The following is a 20,426-nucleotide window of genomic DNA, read 5'->3' on the forward strand; positions in this document are numbered from 1 at the left end:
ATTTTGCTTATTTAAGTTTTATTTTCATGAGTACCATCCATGTGTTAGAGTTTGGGAAGGGTTGGTTAGTGTGGCATTGTTAGATGATAGATGAACAGTCAAAACGTGTGGTGCTCTTCCAGTTCACCAGGAAAATGACACTCCATGGTCCTCCACTTCATCAGGCCTGAGTTAAGAGACTGCACTCTCTGTAATACATAACAGCCATCTTAGGAGATACATACTAACATCCCCATTCTATAGATGAAGATGTAAAAGCTTAAAAATTGAAGCTAAGTCTCTAGTGGTACAAAGCAAGCAGGTTGCTACCCCAGACCCAGGTCTACAGAATTCCAAAGCTGATGCAGTGAAGTTCCATGGTAACATGCCCCTCTGAAGCATATAACACAGAAGGTCAAAGCTTTCTTCCCAAGTCAAATAAACAAACCCTAGTTCAGTATAACAGAAAATATTGGTATTTACGAGATTAAAAACTTTAGAAATTTAGTTCAAATAAACAAACAAAAATCAGTAACAATTAAAGCCCCCTTAGAGTTAACCTGTAGAGGATGTTCAGGGGATAATTGACACCACCCAGTTGAAAAGGCTTCCTACTGACACGATACAACCATTTGCAAGATCAAAAAGTCTCTCAAGGCTGAATATAGCAGGGAGGGAGATATCAAAGGGAACCTGAGGAAAAAGCACAAAAGTGTATGTGAGATGCGCTGTTTCAAACCACTGACTGAAGCAAACTTCATACAATAGTGTCATATAAAAGGTGGTAAACACTCATGTTTATGATAAGCCTTAGCTCTCCATGTTGGTGATATGTCACATACACCATTTTATATTCTACTGCAATCTGTAGATCCACTCAAAAAACTCACATACTTCTAAAAGCAGGGACTATTTGCATTGATACCATTCTTTTTTTTTAATTATTATGTATACAGTGTTCTGTCTGCATGTGTCCCTGCATGCCAGAAGAGGGAACAATATCTCATTACAGATATTGAGCTACCATGTGGTTGCTGGGAATTCAACTCAGGACCTCTGGAAGAGCAGCCTGTGCTCTTAACCACTGAGTCATCTCTCCAGCCCTAATTGGACCTGTTCTTCATAAGGATTGATTGACCCATTGAAAAAAATCTCTCATTCTTCCTTTGTGCCTAAGTCCAGTCACAGGCACCAACCAAGAAGTGAGTGAGGACACTGGGTTTGAGATCACTCTATCTTAAAGAGGCTTCAAGTTTCTATGACCAAGAGCTGGTCCAGAAAAAGTCACCCTAATCAGACTAGAGCCTCTATGTTCACAGCATTGATTATAAGAGAAAGAACAAATGAGGTCACTAGGAGATGAATGTATCCTGGAAACTATTGCACTTATCTATATTAAATATTTTGGGTAGTGAATATAAATACCATGGCCACAGAGAATTCAGTGTTGAGGGTTTGAATCCTGGTAAGACATGAGAGGACAAGGTTTATTAAACTTGTGTGTGTGAACTTGACACATAGTAGAGTCATGTGAGAAGAGGAAACCTCAATTGAGGAAATGTCCCCATCAGATTTGCCTGCAGGCAACTCTATGGAGCATTTTCTTGACTGATGGTTAACACGGAAGGGCCCAGATCATCCTGGGTAATGCCATCCTTGGGCAGTAATCCTTGGTTACATAAGAAAGCAAACTGAGTAAGCTAGTAACACTCCTCCATGGCGCTGCTTTAGTTTCCAGTCCCAGATTTCTGCCCTGACTTGGCTTCCTTTATAGTGAATTGTAAGCTAAAGAAACCCCTTCCACCACACCAAGTTGTTTATGATCATGGTATTTATCACAGTAATAGAAGGCAAACTAAGAATACACACACACACACACACACACACACACACACACACACACACACACCCCTTTCTAAATCAATCTTTATGTAATCAATATCCTAGCTTGGGAAAATTTTTCTATTCGGATGTGATTTGAATAAGAATAACTCCCATAAATTCATATATCTGAATGCTTGGTCATTAGGGAATGGCACTCCTTGAGAGGGATTAGGAGGTGTGGCCTTGTTGAGGTAGGTGTGATCTTATTGGAGGAAGTGTATCACTGGGGTGGGCCTTGGGATTTTAAAAGCTCAAGCCATGATCAGTGTCTCTCTCTTCCTGCTGCATTCAGATCCAGATGTAGAACTCTCAACTACCTCTTCGGCACCATGTCTTCCTGCATGCTACCATGCTTTTCCACAATGATGATAATAGACTAAACCTCTGAAACTATAAGGAAGTCTCAATTAAATTGTTTCTTTAAAAAAAAAAATAAGAGTTGCCATGACCATAGTGTCTCTTCATGACAATAGAACACTAATACAATGGATTTCTTTTTAAATAGGATGATTATACTTCCAGTAAATGCTTGTTCAATTAGTATGCACATGTGTGTTAATTCATGTGTCAGTGTATGTGTGAGTATGTCACATGTGTGGAGACATCAAGAGGTCAGTCTCTAGTGTCATTTCTGTGTAACCATCATCTTGTTTTTTGAGACCGGTTCTCTCATTGGCTGGGGCTCATGAATTAGGCTGGGCTGCCTGTTAGCAGGCCCAGGTATCTGCCTGTCTCTGCCTCCCCAATGCTGGCATCACACATCGGTGCCACCATGCCCAGAATTTGTATACATGGGTTCTGGGAATTGAACTTGGATCTTTATGTTTGCCTTTATTGACTAAGATATCTATCCCCAGTCCTAAGACCCAATTTAATAATCCTTACAGATGAATTTCAAAGAAGAATATAAAGAAATACTGATTAGCATTAAGGATTGTACTCTTTTGTAGTATCTCTCTTTTACTATCATCAATTCCTTTATAGGTTAACTACAGGAATAGTTCTTAAAAATGAAGTGGCCACATTAGTTTATTTAACATAAAAGGGGGCATATGATGTTCAAAATAGCTATGATTTTTCTCGATCTGATTTTTAAGTAGCTACTCTGTAACATCATCTTCTACTCTTAGATACAATGTCAATCACGTTCTTGGTTCCCTCAGGTACAATGTCAGTCACCTTTTCTTTGATTCTAAATGTTCAACAATGAAGGAAGCAGGTGGGAAAAATTCTCCTCATCAGTTTGGAAAACTTCTTCTGGTACTTTAATTTTGAATTTCAGGGATACGAGTGATAGAATGGCTTCCAAAAAAAAAAAAAAAAAAAAAAAAAAAAAAAAAAACCTTAAAATATAGCACAAGATCCACAGGGAAAAAATTTTAATAGTCCCAAAGTAAGTAGGAAAATCCACATCTCACTTGTAAGTTTCTCTACCACATTTCCTTGCTGTTAATATATCACTTCTCTTTGAAGTTACTGATTGATTGGAATTTTTCTCAACTGGGGAAAACATGTATCTTAGAAGACAGATTCGATACTCTCTTCCTTAAGAATCAATATTGTGAATGACAGATGACCCATCTAATCAAAATCTAGATGAGAAATAACTCGTTATGTTTGGTTTTCCTGTTCTTAATTTAAGGACAACCGCATACCAGCGACAAGGGTACCTACCATTCCTCCCATCCTGATAGAGACAGAACACAATTTTTCAGAAGTAGATAAAGCCTTTGTACAATTTCCCTCATCTACCTTTCTGAGAATGAAATTATCTTTTTATCACTCTAATTTTTGTGTTAATCAAACTTTAAATATGACAGAAAAGTATTTTTAATATAATAGGGGATCAAACAGTCATACTGGTGAGATGGTAGAAATCTTTCAATATTAAATTTTAATGAAATAATGTTATTGCAAAAAGAAATTTGGATAGAACAAGAAAACTGGATATTAAAATTCAAGGTGTGGGAAAAACATGTGCAAGTAGTTGACTCAAATGTCATCTTGTCTAAGAATAGAAGAACAGATTCTTCTTCACCAGTCTTCATCACCGTCAGCCCATGAACAGCTAATGATTCAAACAAGCAGGCCTACTTATAATGGAACTCCCACAAAACCGTTCTGGAGGTCCTTCAGGTGGGAGCATGAGGCAGCATGAAGATGAAGCCTTCAGAGAGGGCACAGACACTGGCCATCCTTTCTCTGAGACCCTGTTCTGTGTGTATGTCTCTCCACCTTTGTTCCTGGGTCACTGCGTCCTTTACAACATAATAATAACCATGGAAAGGGTGCTTACATGAGTGCTATCATTTTGTTTTATTAATTATTGAGTCTGGAAGCAACTTGTAAGTCTGTAACTGGCTTGAGAGAAGTAACAAATGGAGTGGACACCACATTTGAGGCTGACAGAGATGAAGGCGGCCTTATGGGATGGGGCCCTTAGCTTGTTGATTTTTCTACTAGCTCTGGGTTAAATGAACTGTTGGATACTCAGTTGGTGTTGGAAAATTATAGAAGCATTTGGCGGTGGGGAAAAACTGTAAATAAGCTCAGTACTTGGGTAATCCTCAGATATATACTGGTTTCTGGGCCACAATGGATTTCATTAAACTCTGGTTCAAAAACCAAAACCAAACCAAAAAATCAATTGGGCAGTCAAACCTAAGTATTAGGTAAAGTAAGGCTGGCCAGTTTTTTGTTTGTTTGTTTTTGTCAACTTAAAACAAGCTACAATTATCTGGGAAGAGGAAATTTCAATTGACAGATTGCCTTCATCAGATTGCCCATAAGCAAGCCTATGGGGAAATCACCTTGGTGTGGTTATTGTCAGAAGGCCCGGCTCACTGTAAGTTGTGTAAGAAGCCATCTGAGTAAGCCACAAGGAGCACACCGCTAATCAGCATTCCTAATGGTCTCTGCTTTAGTTCCTATCTCTAGGTTCCTGCCTTGGGCTCCTGCTCTGACTTCCCTCAGGAACAGACTATAATAAGCCCTTTACTCTCCCAAATTGATTTTGTTCATAGTGTTTATCACAGCAATAGAAAAAAATAAAAAACTAGAAAATTAACTAATAAATATTTTTATGTGTCACAACCCTTTCCCTCCGTGACACCCATTTTTCATACACTGCCCTTTAAAACCACTCTGGACTCAGACAGTCTAGTTGATGGAAAGCCAGAGAATTGACAGTGTCTTCTAATTACAAGTACATGCTTTTAAAAGTTTTTAATTGTGTGTGTGTGTGTGTGTGTGTGTGAGAGAGAGAGAGAGAGAGAGAGAGAGAGAGAGAGAGAATGTACATGCACACATGCATACACACACAAGCACCCATGTGCATGTATACACAGAACAGCATATATGTGGAGATAAGGAGACAACTTTTGGAAGTCGATGCTCTCCTTCCACCATGTGAGTTCCTGAGAAGGAACTCAGGTCATCAGGCTTGTGAGACAAGGGATTTTACACACAAAGCCATCCCTTTTTATAGAGAATTCTTTAAGAAAACAATCCTTCAAGACCAAAAGAGACCCTGAAGGAAACTGAAAGTTGAGGCTGTATTTCCCAAGGCTTCTTCTGACTGTTCAAGACTCCAAGGTCTAGAGAAAAGAATCTTTGAAGTTGTTCTCTTTTGTCAGAAATATATGCGTTTCAGCATACAAAGAAATAATAGAAGGTCCCAAATAGAGGAAAATCTCCTTTAAAACATCAAAAGCTCTAAGTACAACAGGAAGCATGAGTCAAACATCCAATAATCTAGTGGGACACTACAAAGGGCACAAAGAACAGCACACATGACAGTACACAGTATACAGGACAGCAAGAAGGACAGCAGGCAGGGAGGCTGGCAGGACAGCACACAGTACATACAGGACAATACACAGGATAGCACTCAGGACATACAGGACAGCAAGAAGGAGAGCAGGCAGGGAGGCTGGCAGGACAGCACATAGTACATACAGGACAATACACAGGATAGCACTCAGGACATACAGGACAGCACATAGGACAGCATGCAGTACTGCAAACAGGACACACATGCTGGATTGTATGTAAGTTCAAGAGCTGGTGGTTCTTGAAGTGTTGGAAGGGGCAGAATTAAAGAAAAGTTTCTTAAACATAGAATTTAATAAGGGCCCCTTTTCTGTTGTTCCATATTGTTCTACCTCACCACAGGACAAAAGACAATAGGGCCAGTAGATTGTGGACTGGACTTTCAAAAATCTTAAAGCCAAAATAGTCTTTTTCCTTTTATTAAACAATTATTTCAGTTATTTCTTATAGTGCTAGAAATCTGACTAATGGCCTTAGGAAGCAGATTCTGAGATTAAATTATCTTCCAGAAGTTCACCAGTTTTAGGAAATGACCAAGAGATTAATAAACAGAGAAAATGAGGGGAATGGGGTTGGGCAGAAGGGGAAGTTGGGCAAAAATGTAGTCACAGCCAAACCCCAAAAATCACTGGGGATCTTTGAACATGGAATGTCTCTTCAGTGTTACCTTGAACTTGGTAGGGGATGTTGTAGGGGAGAAATCCTGATTAGGAGTATCTGTGACCACAGTGCCCAAAGTCTTTGTCTGCTATATTGACCGGTAATTGGACACTAGATTCTTCAAAAGAAGACATTGTGAATGTTAGGAACTAGCAACATGGCTCAGTTAGTAAACTACTTGCTGGACACAGTTGAAGAACTGAGTTTAGATGCCAAGAAAACATATTAAAAACAAAAAGAACACACACACACACACAAAACTGGTTACAGAAGCATGTGTTTGTCACCCCAATACAGGTTGCTTCGAACAGGCAAATTCCTAGAGCTCACTTGCCAGCCAGCCTAACAAATGGAGGAGCTTCAGTTAAAGATCCTGTCTCAAAAAAGTAAAGCGGTGAGACATCAAGGAAGATACCCAGTGTGACTCCTGGCATCCATATTCATGTGTATACACTGTGCCAGCGCAACACACACACACACACACACACACACACACACACACACACTGTGGCAATAGCAATATGGCAAAATACATGCAGGCATTCCATCAATATAGGCTGAAGGGAGAATTAAATAACTTCAATACTTGTGATAAATTTCCAGATGCTTTTCTTTGGGGTCATGATAAAATGCATTGCTTTTTATTAATCATTCTATTTGATTACCCTAGGAATATACCCCCCTATAATATTAGGAGAATTAACAATTAAAGAGTAGAAAGAAGATTGGAACTAATAGATTCCCTTAAGTAATATCTTCCTGAAAGCTTAAGTAGGGGAAAATATGCAATTTCACTTGAATCCTAAATCTGTCAGCTTTTCCTCGGGAGACAAGAACAAATGTCCCTCACTCCAGAGAGGGTGCCGATGATAGATCAAAGTGAAAGATTCCACCCATGTGCAGTTTGGTGAACCAGTGAGGAGATGACTTGGCTTATTTTAGAAGCATGGTTAAGGGATTACTGAGAGGAATGTGGGTGAATCTCAAACACCTGCACCATTACAAAGTCTCATGCCATGATGGAGGATAATATCATGTTAACCTTCCACTTCCTATGCACCCCTGCATCACCCAAGATCGTTTTCAGCTAGGAGTGGAATGGGGAAGAAGGAATATTGGTTTGCGCGATTTCCATGTGAGAGTCTGGTGACCGCTAGCCCTCTTTGTACTATGTAGAATCAGCAACTCCATCATCTTTATTATGAACTTATCTATTGCCATATTGTTTTCGTTTATTTGTTTGGCTACTGGGCCAAGGTTATCACTGCTACAAGATGGTAGTGAGGTGATCATGCTATCCCCAGAGGAAAAAGGCCTACCACAACTGTTTAACTAGGAAATTCCCCTAGAATCTTCCACAAACTTCTGAGTCCATGGAGGATTGAGAGAATGAAATTGGGTGGGGATGGGTGACACTGCACGGGCCAGGGCAAGTTCATAGACATGCAGAAGGATGCTCACAAGAAAATTGGGTGTGAGGGGAGAAGCAGTTTTGTTCACAATGCTAAGGAACATATTCTTATTATATATATATATATATATATATATATATATATATATATATATTACAAACAAGATTGAATTACATGATGATCCCAGTTCCCATCTTCCCCCATTCCTCCTCTACCACCCCCCCAACTAAAATCCTACCTGTCATATGTGCTAAGGAAGATATTCTAAGCAGCCATCAGCCTGCACACTGAGCCTGACCTGAATACCTGATAGCTGAGGGACCTTGGGCAAGCTGTTTAAAATCTTTGCTCCTCAACTTCTCTCTTAGAAATAGCAACAATAATAACACCTATGTCAATTACAAACAAAATCTGAAGAAGTCCCATGCTTAGCTTAGAATGTGTTGGTGTATTTGTTCCCTGTCACTGAAGCCACATACTCATGCAAACTCAGTGATTCATAACAAATTTGCTGAAGCCCAAAATTAGCTAAACTGTATTAAGTTATGATTGTATCTGGATTAGTTTCTTCTGGAGGGTCTAAGGGGAGAAATCATTTACACTCATTGGCTTATGGTTTCTTTTTCCATCTTAATACCAGGCTCATTGCTCTTTCTGCCCATCCCTCCATCGCTCTGCTGTCAGAGCCCTCTGGAACAAGAGCTCTCTTAGAAGGGCACTGATGACAGCCTTGTGGGTTCAGCGGTATAATCTCCTCCTCATTTTATCCTAAACTCAATCACATTCACAAAGCTTCTTTGTCATACAGGGCAGCAAGTGGTTCTGGGGTTCCTCTGGAAGACCATTGTTCAACCTGTCACATGTGTGGTCCAGTGAGATGATTTGGATACAGTATGTATCATAGCTACTACGTGGAAATTGGTATTATTGTATTATTTTTTTACTTTAAAAATTCATTATATTTCTACAACATCCTACTGTGGCAAAAAGTTATTAGTGTTCACTAAAAAACATCGGTGTGTTTTTACATTGCTCCCTGGTATGCCCTTGCAAACTGAGTTGAGGCCATAGGATATGAGAGAAATTACGACAGCCACCCAGGATGGCTTTTGGAATTTATTACCTGGACTGAGATACGTTTCAGAAGCAAAGAAGAGCCTATGATCAATCATTCCAAATGAGTCTGTGCTACCTGACTGCTAGTACATTAGGATATGCGGTCAACCTTCAAAAAAAAAAAAAATGTCTTGTGAAATTCTGAAGGTTTTTCTTCTCTGGCAATGTTGTCCTTGAAGAACATTGCAGACACCATAGACACAAATCTGTGCGCCCAATCTTCACTCCAGGCAAATATATCTTCTTTGGTATGTGGAGATGTCTCAATGTAAAGTACTTGCCATACAAGTGTGAGGACTTGGGTTCAAAAACCCAGAACCAGCAGCACAGCCCTGTGATGCTGATGTTCATCCTGTGGCAAGGTGGTGAGCAGAGGCAAGAGAAGCCCTGGAAGCTCACAGAGTAGATAGCCTGGCATGCCTAGTGACTAATGAGGTAGAAGGTGGTGAGCCATGCCACACAAGCCCCAGCAATACATATACATGTGAACACACCATTGCTACCACCAGGCACTGGGCTCATTTGTTAGCACGACAGTCTGCCCCAACCTGACTGAAATGTCTGCTCTGGCAAGCTTGCCTTCCATCATCACAGAGAGAGTTTAACTTCACTTAAAGGTCAGAGCTTTGACTCTCGGCAGCCAAGTTAGCTGCTCAGTACCATGGAGCTGGGTGCCCCACCCCCGCAGGGTCTCCACGGGGTCTGCCTGCATGTTTTTGACTGAGGACACAGAAATAAAAACTCCACAGTTATAACAATACTCAATGCTGTTTTTCCTCCCGAGGGAGCTCCCTGAGCTTAACTTCTGGCAACTAGAGACTGGAAATGAGAGGCTTTTTTTTTTTTTTTCTTTTTGTGAAAAGCAAAGGCTTTGAAAAGAACCAAAGTTCACACTTTATGCTGGGGACTGTGCTGCCTGAATCAAAGCACACTGGGTTTTGTTACTTAGCAGCTCCCAGTGTGGTGGCAAATGGAAGAGCAGACCTTATGTGCACAGTGTGGAAGGAAAGCCGCTCACACTGCCTGTGTTCTCCTCAGTGGGTACCTTTCTCACACAGCCACCGGCAGTGACTGGCGATTCCTCAGAAAAATGGGAACCAGTTTACCACAAGATCCAGCAATTCCACTCTTAGGCATATACCCAAAAGAAGCACATTCATACAACAAAGACATCTGTTCAACTATGTTCATAACAGCATTATTTGTAATAGCCAGAACCTGGAAGCAGCCTAGATGTCCCTCAACTGAAGAATGGATGCAGAAAATGTGGTACATTTACACAATGGAGTACTACTCTTCGGGGGGAGGGGGGGACAATGGAATCTTGAAATTTGAAGGCAAATGGATGGAACTAGAAGAAACCATCCTGAGTGAGGTAACCCAGTCACAAAAAGACAAACATGGTATGCACTCGCTGATATATGGATTTTACAACTAGAGCAAAAGACTACCATCCTACAATCCACACCACTAGAGAAGTTAGGCAACAAGGAGGACTCTAAGAGAGACATACATGGTCCCCTGTTGAAGGGGAAAGGGACAAGATCTCCTGAGCAAATTGGGAGCATGGGGGAGGGGAGAGGGAGCTAGGGGAATGAGAAGGGGAGAAGAGGAGGAATGAAGAGGTCATAAAGGAGCAGGAAGGTTGTGTAGGGGGAAGAATAGAGGAGAGCAAAATAAGAAATACCATCAGAGAGGGAGCCAGTATAGGTTTAAAGAGAAATCAGGCATTAGGGAAATGTCCAGAAATCTACAAGGAAGACCAACTAACCATCTAAGCAACAGAGGAGAGGCTATCTTAAATGCCCTCCCCTGATAATGAGATGGATGACTAACTCATATGCCACCCTAGAGCCTTCATCCAGCAGTTGGTGGAAGCAGAAGCAGATACCTACAGCTAAACACTGAACTGATCTGGAATCCAGTTGCAGAGAAGAAGTGATGAGCAAAGTGGACAAGACTAGGCTGGTGAAACCCACAGAGACAGCTGACCTGAACAAGGGGAGCTCTTGGCCCCCAAACTGATCACTGGGAAAACAGCATGGAACTGATCCAGACTCCATGAATGTGGGTGTCAGTGAGGAGGCCTTGGAAATCTATGGGACCTCTTGTAGTAGATCAGTATTTATCTCTAGCATAGGAATGGACTTTGGGAGCCCATTTCACATAGAGGGATACTCCATCAGCCTAGACACATGGGGGAGGGTCTAGGCCCTATCCCAAAGGATATGACAGACTCTGAAGACCCCCCATGGAAGACCTCGCTCTCCCTGGGGAGCAGAAATGGTATGGGATAAGTAGGGTTTAGTTGGGGGCAGGGGAGGAGGGAAGGGAAAGGGAACTGGGTATAACATGTAAAACAATCTTGTTTCTAATTTAAATTAAAAAATAGAGGAAAAAATTTAAAAAAGGAAAAGCCCAAGAGTCTGCAATTCACAAAGACACTTTACACCACTGTTTATGTGTTCATGTTAGTGTTTTGAACCCTGACAATGATTTCGTGGATTCTACCAAAGGGATGTGAAGAAGGAGGGGTGAGGAAAGAGAGCAGGAAGGAGGGGTGTGACAGAGGAGGGAGGGTAGAGCTCGTGGAGTGGGAAGACACCTCTCCAGCACTGAGCACTTAGCATCCACCCTGCATCAGACACTGAGCACTGAGGGTGAAGAAGAGCTCTGTAGCCAAACATTAATGTGTGAATTCTCAGAGTATTTTGTTTAGCAGAAGGATAGATTTATGGCTATCTATGGAATTATGGCCTGTGGAAAGGAGGACAGCTCCAAGAGGTTACACAATGTCACTACTTTCACAGAACACGCTTGAAATAAAAACATGGAAGTGTAAAGATCAGTGTGATGGGGGATGTCCCCCTGTATATATGTTTCTCTTACTGGTTGATGGATAAAGCACTGTTTGGCCAATAGAATCAGGAAGATAGGCAGTCTAGGACATGAGGAGAATTCTGGGAAAGTTAGGCAGAGAGAGACCCAGTACAGATGCCACATAGCCGAGTAACAATGTCTAGACCCTTCTCCAGTAAGATAAGACCACGTAGAAATACTTAGATTAATAGAAATGAGCTAATAATTAAGAGAGAGCTAGCCAGTAAGAAGCCCTAGCTATCACCAACAGTTTAATAATTAATATAGCATCTGTGTATTTATTTGGGGCTGAAGGGTGGTGGGACAAGGCTGGAAAAGAAAAAATTCCAGCTACATCAGTGGCTACCAGTGGTTGGGGGAGGCAGACTAGAAGGGAAGTGGGGCTACTTGAGGTTGACAGTGCCAGAGACAGCAGAAGTGCCTGTGTTTTGAGTGTGTCAATGTCCCCACACTGGTTATGACGTTGGACTTTCTTTGTATAAGGTTTCACCACTGCAGGAGACATGTAAAGGTTGTATTGAAATTCTCTGCATTTTCATCTGTCCCCACCCTCTCCTTTCTCTTAGTTTGGTGGATCTCACAAGTGTTATGCAGGTGCTCTACCATGGAACCACAGACTTGTATTCTCTGTATGAGTTTTTATTTCAAACCTTAACTTATTTTTTATGTGTATGAGTGTTTTACTTGAATGTGTGTCCTGTTTACGCAGCATATGTGTGCAGTGCCAGTGGAGAACAGAAAAGGGTATCAGATCCTCTGGAACTAGACTGTTCTGAGTCACTGTGACCATGCTGGTTCTGGGAATTGAACCCTGAACCCTCTTGAAGAGCAGCCAGTACTCTTAATCATTAAGCTTTCTCTCCAACCCCTGAGTGATTTCTCAAAACTATATGACTCCATGTGAATCTACAGTTAACTTTAAAAGAATGGTTGAAAATAACTAATGATAACTAAAATAATTAAGAACACCCCTATTAATGTACCATTCACTCTTTCATTTAATGTTTGAAAATCGTCAAACCCTTAGAGGGTCTGAAAGCCACTGGTGAAGGAAGAGGCTAATAGTCAAATAAGTCAGTTCATCAACTTAAGGCTGGGAAAAAGTAAAGATGAAGAGAGTATTGAATGCTCCACCCCCACCCCAAGCACAGGGCTGACCTGGCGTGTTAAATATTGGGCCTAATGTGACCTCAAGTGACAGTAACTAATTGCCACCAATACTTACACCAAGGAATGAACCCCAAACAAACAATAACTTTTTCATGATCACACCCACAGCAGTGTATCTAGGAATCAGAGTTGCTACCTTTTCACTTGGACACATTGCTTTTGAGACCTCTACCAGAACCCAGTCCATCCCAGCTCTTTAAGGATTTGTCTACAGGGACAGAATCACAGCACGAGTCAAGGGTGCCGTGTCACCCTGAGTAAGTAAGAAGAATGTATCTTGAGTACCTGCTGCCCACGATGTAAGGATGTAAGCAGAGTAACCTCCAAAACCTGGACTGGCTGTCGGCCAAATCAAACAAGGCAAATGTGTAAGCTGACACTTGCTATTTCTTTGTATATTTAACTAAATTTATAAAATATTTGTGAAAAGAAATTTTTAAAGTTTTGCCAATTTATTCAGCTGTATGGAGTGGGAGTCCGGGGGCAAACATTCACCTCTAGTAAAAATCTATTTATACCATTGGATCTGTAACAAAGATAAGGCCTTATTACATAACTGAGGCTGGCTTCAAACTAAGCAATCCTCCTGTACCTCTCAAATGCAAGGATTATAATCATGTACCACTGCGCCCAGTTCAAGGTCTAGTTTTTAAAAATACTTTATTTTCACTAAATTGTGTGTGTGTGTGTGTGTGTGTGTGTGTGTGTGTGTGTGTGTGTGTGTGTGTGTATGGTGTGTATGGCGTGTGTGATGTGCAAGTGGTGTGTGTGCGCGGGTGTGTGCAGGTACCTGTGGGGACCAGAAGAGGGCATCAGATACCCTGGAGCTGAAGGTAGAGGGAGCTATAAGAAGACTGACATTCGTTCTAGGAACCAAACTCCAGTCCTCTGAAAGATCAAGCAGCATGCTGCCAAATAACTGCTGAGCCATCTCCCAAGCTCCAAGGTCCAGGCAGAATCATTTAGCAAACTGAATGAAGAAAATGAAACTCATCATTTCACTTAGTGTTTTCCAAAGTAGAGAGAAATAAGATTGACTAAAGACTTCCCTGTCTCTAACTTCCCTTGAAGTTATACAAAGCCACTAACTGTCCTCTTAAGACTGACCTGCAGTTTCAGTAATGAAGCCAGGCTTGATTTATGGAGAATGGTACACACATCTGTTACTTTGATACTAGACACATGCTATCCTGTTCATGATGATACCATGATTCAAATCACACCCAAGTCCCATCACACCCTCCAACTGCATGTCCACAAAGTTGTCTGATATCCTGAGCACAGGAAGCACAGAAGCTCTCTGTTTCATGAAAAACAAAACAAAACAAAACAAAACAAAACAAAAAGAGTGTATTTCACCTTGACACTATTGCTGGCAAATCTCGGGGAGATGAGCATTTTTGAAATGCTATAAACAGCGTAGCCTTTTCTTAGCATTTGAAGAGCACATTAATAGCCTGGCCTTTTTTAAGGGCTTTCTTTTTCTCATACCCAAATTTGACAGTCAGATGTGAACAGTGAGACGATGGAATCAAAGTCAGTGCAGTGTTTTTAAAAGCAGTGTGGAGTTGATGTCATCTGGCATTGTCTTCAAAAGAATATAAGAATATTAAGTAGATGCCTCATGATCTTACACAGAAAGGGTACTCTTCACTTGAGGACAGAATGATAATGTCTCAAGGAAGGAAGATGCAATTCTAGATGCCCATAAAATCTATTCAGACAGTTCGTGGCTGCGCCAACAGAAATTAGTAAAAGGAAAGAAAAAAAAGAGAGTGAGAAGGAAAATCTGCAATTGTCAATCCCCCTCTAATGTGTTAACAGAATTAATTGATAATACTCAGTAATTACCTGCTATAGACAGCACAGAACTTTGTTCTAAAAGCAGTATGCATAGTTTGTAGTGTGAATGCTACACTTCTGAGGTTCCATTAAAGAGCCACTGACAGATAGCAAGGAGCAGCCTCTACACAGAGGAAATTGGGTGTCTTGTGAGCTACACATCCAAACCCCATGAGCTCTTCTGACAAATTGGCTTTTCCTTCTGGCCACGGGGTGAGGGCTGTGTCCAAACTTGAATGTGAGTGCACGGGGGAATCACTGGAATGGAGTCTTGGTGGACTGATCAATACCAGAGCTTAAACAGCAACGAAGCTTTCGCTTGGCCATCTTTGGAGCCCTAGTCTTGCATCCAAGGCCACCAGGCCCAAACAACCACAGAGCAGCCTGGTACTATTGCCCATGGAAAATCTGGGCAGAGGTGGCTTCAGGATAACCATAATAGCTAATAGGAACCTTTAGGGTGTGACAGTTGTCAGCTCTGTGGCTTTGGAAAGGTCTTTTGTTTTGCCTTGAAACAGAGTCTCATTCTGTAGTCTAGACTGGCTTAGAATTCACTCGATAGCCCAGGCTGGCCAAGAGCTTACTATATAACCCAAATTGGCTTCAGATTCATGGCAATCCTCCTTTCTCCCAAATACTGTGCAGTCCTTTGACACAGTATCTCACTCCATCTCACTGTTATTCATTAAAAACCTCAGCCATTCTAGTTTCCTTTTGTAAGCCCCAACTCCACCCATCCTTTCCAGACAGTGAGCCTTGCCCTGGCAAGGACTCTTGTGTTGTCTCTTTTGCCATCATGGGCCCAGCCCAATGCCTTATACTCAGCTTTGTGAAATGTTTCTCATGGAGTTGACCTTTCCCCCCCCTAAAACTTTATTTCTCTTTGTGTTATGAATACAGCCCAAGGGAGACCTTGGAAGGGTCCCATGGTGGGTGAGAGACAAATACACCATCAGGCAGAACTTACATGGGAAGAAGGTTTTATTGGGGAAGGGAGTGAGGGAAGAGAGAGAGAAAGGGGAGAGAGAAGAGAGAAAGAGAGAGAAGAGACAGAAAGAGAGACAGATCTGTCTGCCTCCAATGAGAAATGGCAGAAAGAGAGAGCGGGAGTAGGAGGAGCTGGTCTCTTAAAGGGGCCGTGCACCTGGGTACAAAGCCAGGATACTGCCTGCCATGCATGCAAGGGTGAGCACTCTGCCGGGTCCCTTTGGTGGTGTGTGTGTCTGGATTACAACACTTTGCATTCAGGAATTTGAAGGTTTGGCTCATATTTCTATCTTCATAGCAAAAACTCCAAATCATGACCTCAGCACTGAGCCTACTGCAAGCTGACACTCATATTTTACTTGCTCTTGCCAATCAGGAAAATGTTCTGTGAATGGGCCTTGGCCATATTTGTGTTTTGCTAAGCCTACTTTATGACATGGGATAATTTTTCAGATCGATAAAAACTTCTAACACTGGACCACTAAATTTCATGGATGAAACCAGTGAGCCATCAGAAAAAGATGTCCAAAGAAGTTCATGGCCTCCAGAGCTGTGGTAAGAGCCTGTTCGTGGAATGAGGATAATGGTGCTGAGTCTGGCTTCCCCACAAGTAAACTGTAGGTGCTCTTCAAGGCAGGAATCCAGGCTTTTCCCTCTGCATTCTAGTGCCTTGTCCTATGGCTACCCCAGAAGAAACACTCCACAGATGCCTGCTTAAAAAATGCCTGACATTGATGATCCCAGTGTCCCTGTACATGGGAGGAGTAGAACTGCAATCTCAGGGCTATTCTTGGAAGATGAATTTCAACCATTCATTCCTTTACTATCTACTAATACCCCTGCTGGGACCAGACACTGGACAAAGCTCCTAGAATAAGAACACAGTGGGAAGCAATCTCACTGTATTAGATCTAGTTGGCATTCTAATAGGAGACAGATAGAGATGTATGCCATTCAGAGTTAGTTTGATTACAAACTATTGCCAAGAGATGCAAGCCAAAGGCTGCAGAAGGAAGTGCAGAAAGAACATCAGCCAGGTCTCCAAACTGACTCAGTGGGTGAAAGTACTTGCCACTAAGCCTCAGGACCTGAGTTTGACTGCCCAGAACCCATGTGGTTCAAAGACAGAACTGCCTCTCTAAAGTTGTCCTCTGTCATCCATACGGGACCTGTGTCACGAGCACATGATCTGTCTTTGTTTCTGTCGTCCCCCCCATCTCTCTCTCTCTCACACACATGAATAAGTAAATATAAACAATTTTTTAAAGATAGGCCACAGTCACAATTAAGCTAGCATAGGTTTGGATGTGTTATATACCCGTTTTACACAATAATCCAGTAAGATACCAGCATAGTGCAGCAATCATTTCAACTGCCATGTGAAGGCTCATAAGAGGGTATGAACAATGATAAGGTTCCCATCATGTCATGATGGAACAGGTATATTAGAAAAAAGAGCAAATGACTAGATAAACCAAAGGACGATAGCATAGTGGAGTAGTAACCATTAGTCCTCCACACATGGTTGATGCCAATATTCTATCAGAAACCTATCATAAACTAATTTTTGGTTGTACTGTGGATTGAATCTGGGACCTCAGCCATGCCAGGCAAGCTTTCTGCCACTGAGCCCCTAAGCAATTATTTTTTAACAATAAGAAACAATTGTATATATGCACAGGGAATTCAGCCATGTGAAAAAAATATCCATCCATCAAGCACACAGTCACATTGTGTAAATCAGAAGGATTTTATGGTCATTAAGGATGTGTAGGTCAGATAGAAATATTTTTAAGAAAGCAAGGGTTTTTATTGTTGTTTCTTTCCTTCTTTAAAAAAGTTTAGAAGCTTAAGAAATACACATGTCAAACTCGGGGTCCAGGGGAGGCACTTCCTGACCATGGGCTGGCTTCAGCAGCTCTCCACCATTGAATACCAGCTCCCCTCTCACATTCACCCGGTAAATAGCACACTTCCAGTCAGTTCTTACCTCAAGCCAAGATACCCAGGGCCATAAGACACTGGGAATCCTAAAACTGGGTGTGGCCCTCAACCCCTTCATTTGTGCTGAGCCAAAGTCTCAGCCATTCCACTCAATGACGATGAATATCCAATCCTCTCCTCTCTTTTAAAAGATGGTGCCCCCAACCCACCTAACTCACTCCAACATCAAGTACTTGTGCCACTTCACTGGGAAAATTAAAATTACCCACTCCCTCCTATCAGACTCCCTGGTAACCTTCCCCACCGCAATCACTGAAGAGTCCTGGAGTTCTCTGCGTCCTGTTTCTCTGTCCTTTGAGACAGATAGCCTCCACTACTCCTGCCTCCTTTCCTTGATACTCATTCCTATCTCAACACCCTCCTTGGTCTCTGTACTTGCTTCCAGCACTTTGCCTTTCTTTTCAACCCTTCTTAGTCTATACTAAGCATCTTTTAAGTTCTCATCTTGTTCCTCAACTCCACATATTTTCCATTGTTCAAAAAGAACATTCCATGGATACAGGAACATTGCTGTCTTTGGATTAAAGCTTGAGCCCGCTGCTTAGGTTTCCTATGCCTGAATTTCCTCATCCATAAAATAGGAGGGTTTGAAGAGAGCAAGAATACTTGCTGCTCTTGCAGAATATTGAAGTTTGGCTCCAGTACCTACAGTTCCATGGGATCTTCTACCCTCCAAGAGACAACACACACAACTCTTTAAAAATAAACAAAATTCCAATCAGCTCTATAAAATTCTTCCAATTTGGTGGGTGGTGGTAGTGCATGCTTTTAATCCCAGCACTCAAGAGGCAGAGGCAGATGAATCTCTCAGTTCAAGGCCAGCCTAGTCAACAAAGTGAGTTCCAGGACAGCCAGGACTACAGAGAAAAATCCTGTCTCAAAAAACAAAAATAGTAAATGAGATAGTTGCCCTAGTCATTGTTCTGTTGCTGTGAAGAGACACCATGACCACAGCAACTCTTACAAAGGAAAACATTTAACTGGGGCTGGCTCACAGCTTAGCCTGTTATCAGTGTGGCAAGAAACATGGTGCAGCAGGCAGGAAGACATGGTGCTGAAGAAGGATCTGAGAGTTCTACAACCAGATCCATAGGCAACAACAAGAAAGGAAGAGACACTGGGCCTGGCATGAGCATTTGAAATCCCAAAGCCCGTCCCCACAGTGACACACTTCCTCCAATAAGGCCATACCGCCCAATTCCTGTCAAGTAGACCAGGCATTCAAATATTTGAACCTATAGGCACCATCCTTATTAATACCACCACACTAATGTATTTAAAACATTTAGCAATGTTTCCACATACTATTTTCTCAACAAATATGAACTAGGATTAGTATGATTACTAATGGTTTATTAGTATTCAATGACTATTACTATGACTGTCGGTTACTTATGCTAGGTCTATCTGGAAATTCTGAACTGAAAGAAAAGTTCTTTGTATGTGCAGTGCAAAATAAAATCTATTTTTCAACCTCTGCATGTAATCAGTCTCTTCTCTTCCAACTGATCCTGTCTGGTTGTAGCCTGTGCAAATGTGCTGTATACTCATATACTGATCTCCTCAATTCATATCCACTCATGCACATATGTATGTAATTTAGACCAATTTCTTTGTGTTATGAAAACAAATAGGAAAACATTAATTTAGCAGGTCTGAGGCGCTTTCATCTATAGTGCATTTCAACTATAGAAGGTATCTATACCATTGTCCTGCATATAGCTGACAGTCAATAATTAATGATGGACAGGGAGTGTGTATAAAAGGCCGTCATCCTCCCATGATTGGTTAGTCATAGAAAGACAGAAGGAATAATTTTAGCATCATATTTGAATCCTGTCTGACAGCTTGGAAACTAATAACTCAAACCAATGTGGGCAATTAAAGAAATACTTTTTATTGTTGTATGACAGGAAATCATACCTAGCTGTCATTACTCTATAATTGTTACTAAGGTCAGCTTGGACTTCCTTATCTCCTTGCTCTTCTAAGTCTCTTTGTTACAACCTTTGCACTGCAATATTTATTTTAATTAGGAAGAGATGAAATAAGCCAAGGTAACTTATGATAGGCATGTTCACTAAAAAGTAAAAATCTTGTATAAAAAGATCTCATATCAGTGGCAAAAATGGCTTAAAGAGCCAGGCATGGTAATGTAGAACTTTAATTCCAGAATCAAGGAGACAGAAGGAGGTGGTTCTCTGGGAGATCAAGGTCACCAGTCAACGTCATGCAGTGAGACACTGTCTCAAAAAAAAAGTTCTATTAACACCTATAACTTTGCTTGTCCAAGAATTTACTTATTGGGACCAGCTCACAAATTCCCATGACCCCTCCCAGCACAGTTACATAAGTCTTCCTCTCAGCAGGGATCACGTGTAGAAGACACTATGTCTTAGATGGGTAGATCCCATGCCACTAGAATCCCATGGTGCCATCTTGCACACTGCCTAATTCCTACAGATTCAATCATGATTTACATTAACAGGTAAAGAACATGGTTTCTGTTTCTGCTTCTAGCTTTGAGACTATAAACACAGATTTAGATACTAGGACTCCGATTAAAATTAGTTAGCTAGGAGCTGAAGCATTCACACATGATGAGGATGACGACGATGACAGTTTGCTTAAATATCCCCAGTTGATGCATAGCTTATATCA

At 41.5% G+C, this 20,426-nt stretch overlaps 1 protein-coding gene across 1 annotated transcript in view; it reads right to left on the bottom strand.

Moving 5' to 3' along the window:
* Positions 1-415: 415 nt before the first annotated feature.
* Cfap54 (cilia and flagella associated protein 54) overlaps positions 416-20,426 on the bottom strand; it is a 293,678-nt gene continuing 273,667 nt past the window's right edge. The window contains 1 exon segment of the mRNA XM_035451711.1: positions 416-672. Coding sequence (XP_035307602.1) covers positions 553-672 — 120 coding nt within the window. The 3' untranslated portion in view covers positions 416-552.

The sequence above is a fragment of the Cricetulus griseus genome (assembly GCF_003668045.3).
Source record: "Cricetulus griseus strain 17A/GY chromosome 1 unlocalized genomic scaffold, alternate assembly CriGri-PICRH-1.0 chr1_0, whole genome shotgun sequence".
In the NCBI taxonomy this organism is placed as follows: Eukaryota; Metazoa; Chordata; class Mammalia; order Rodentia; family Cricetidae; genus Cricetulus; species Cricetulus griseus.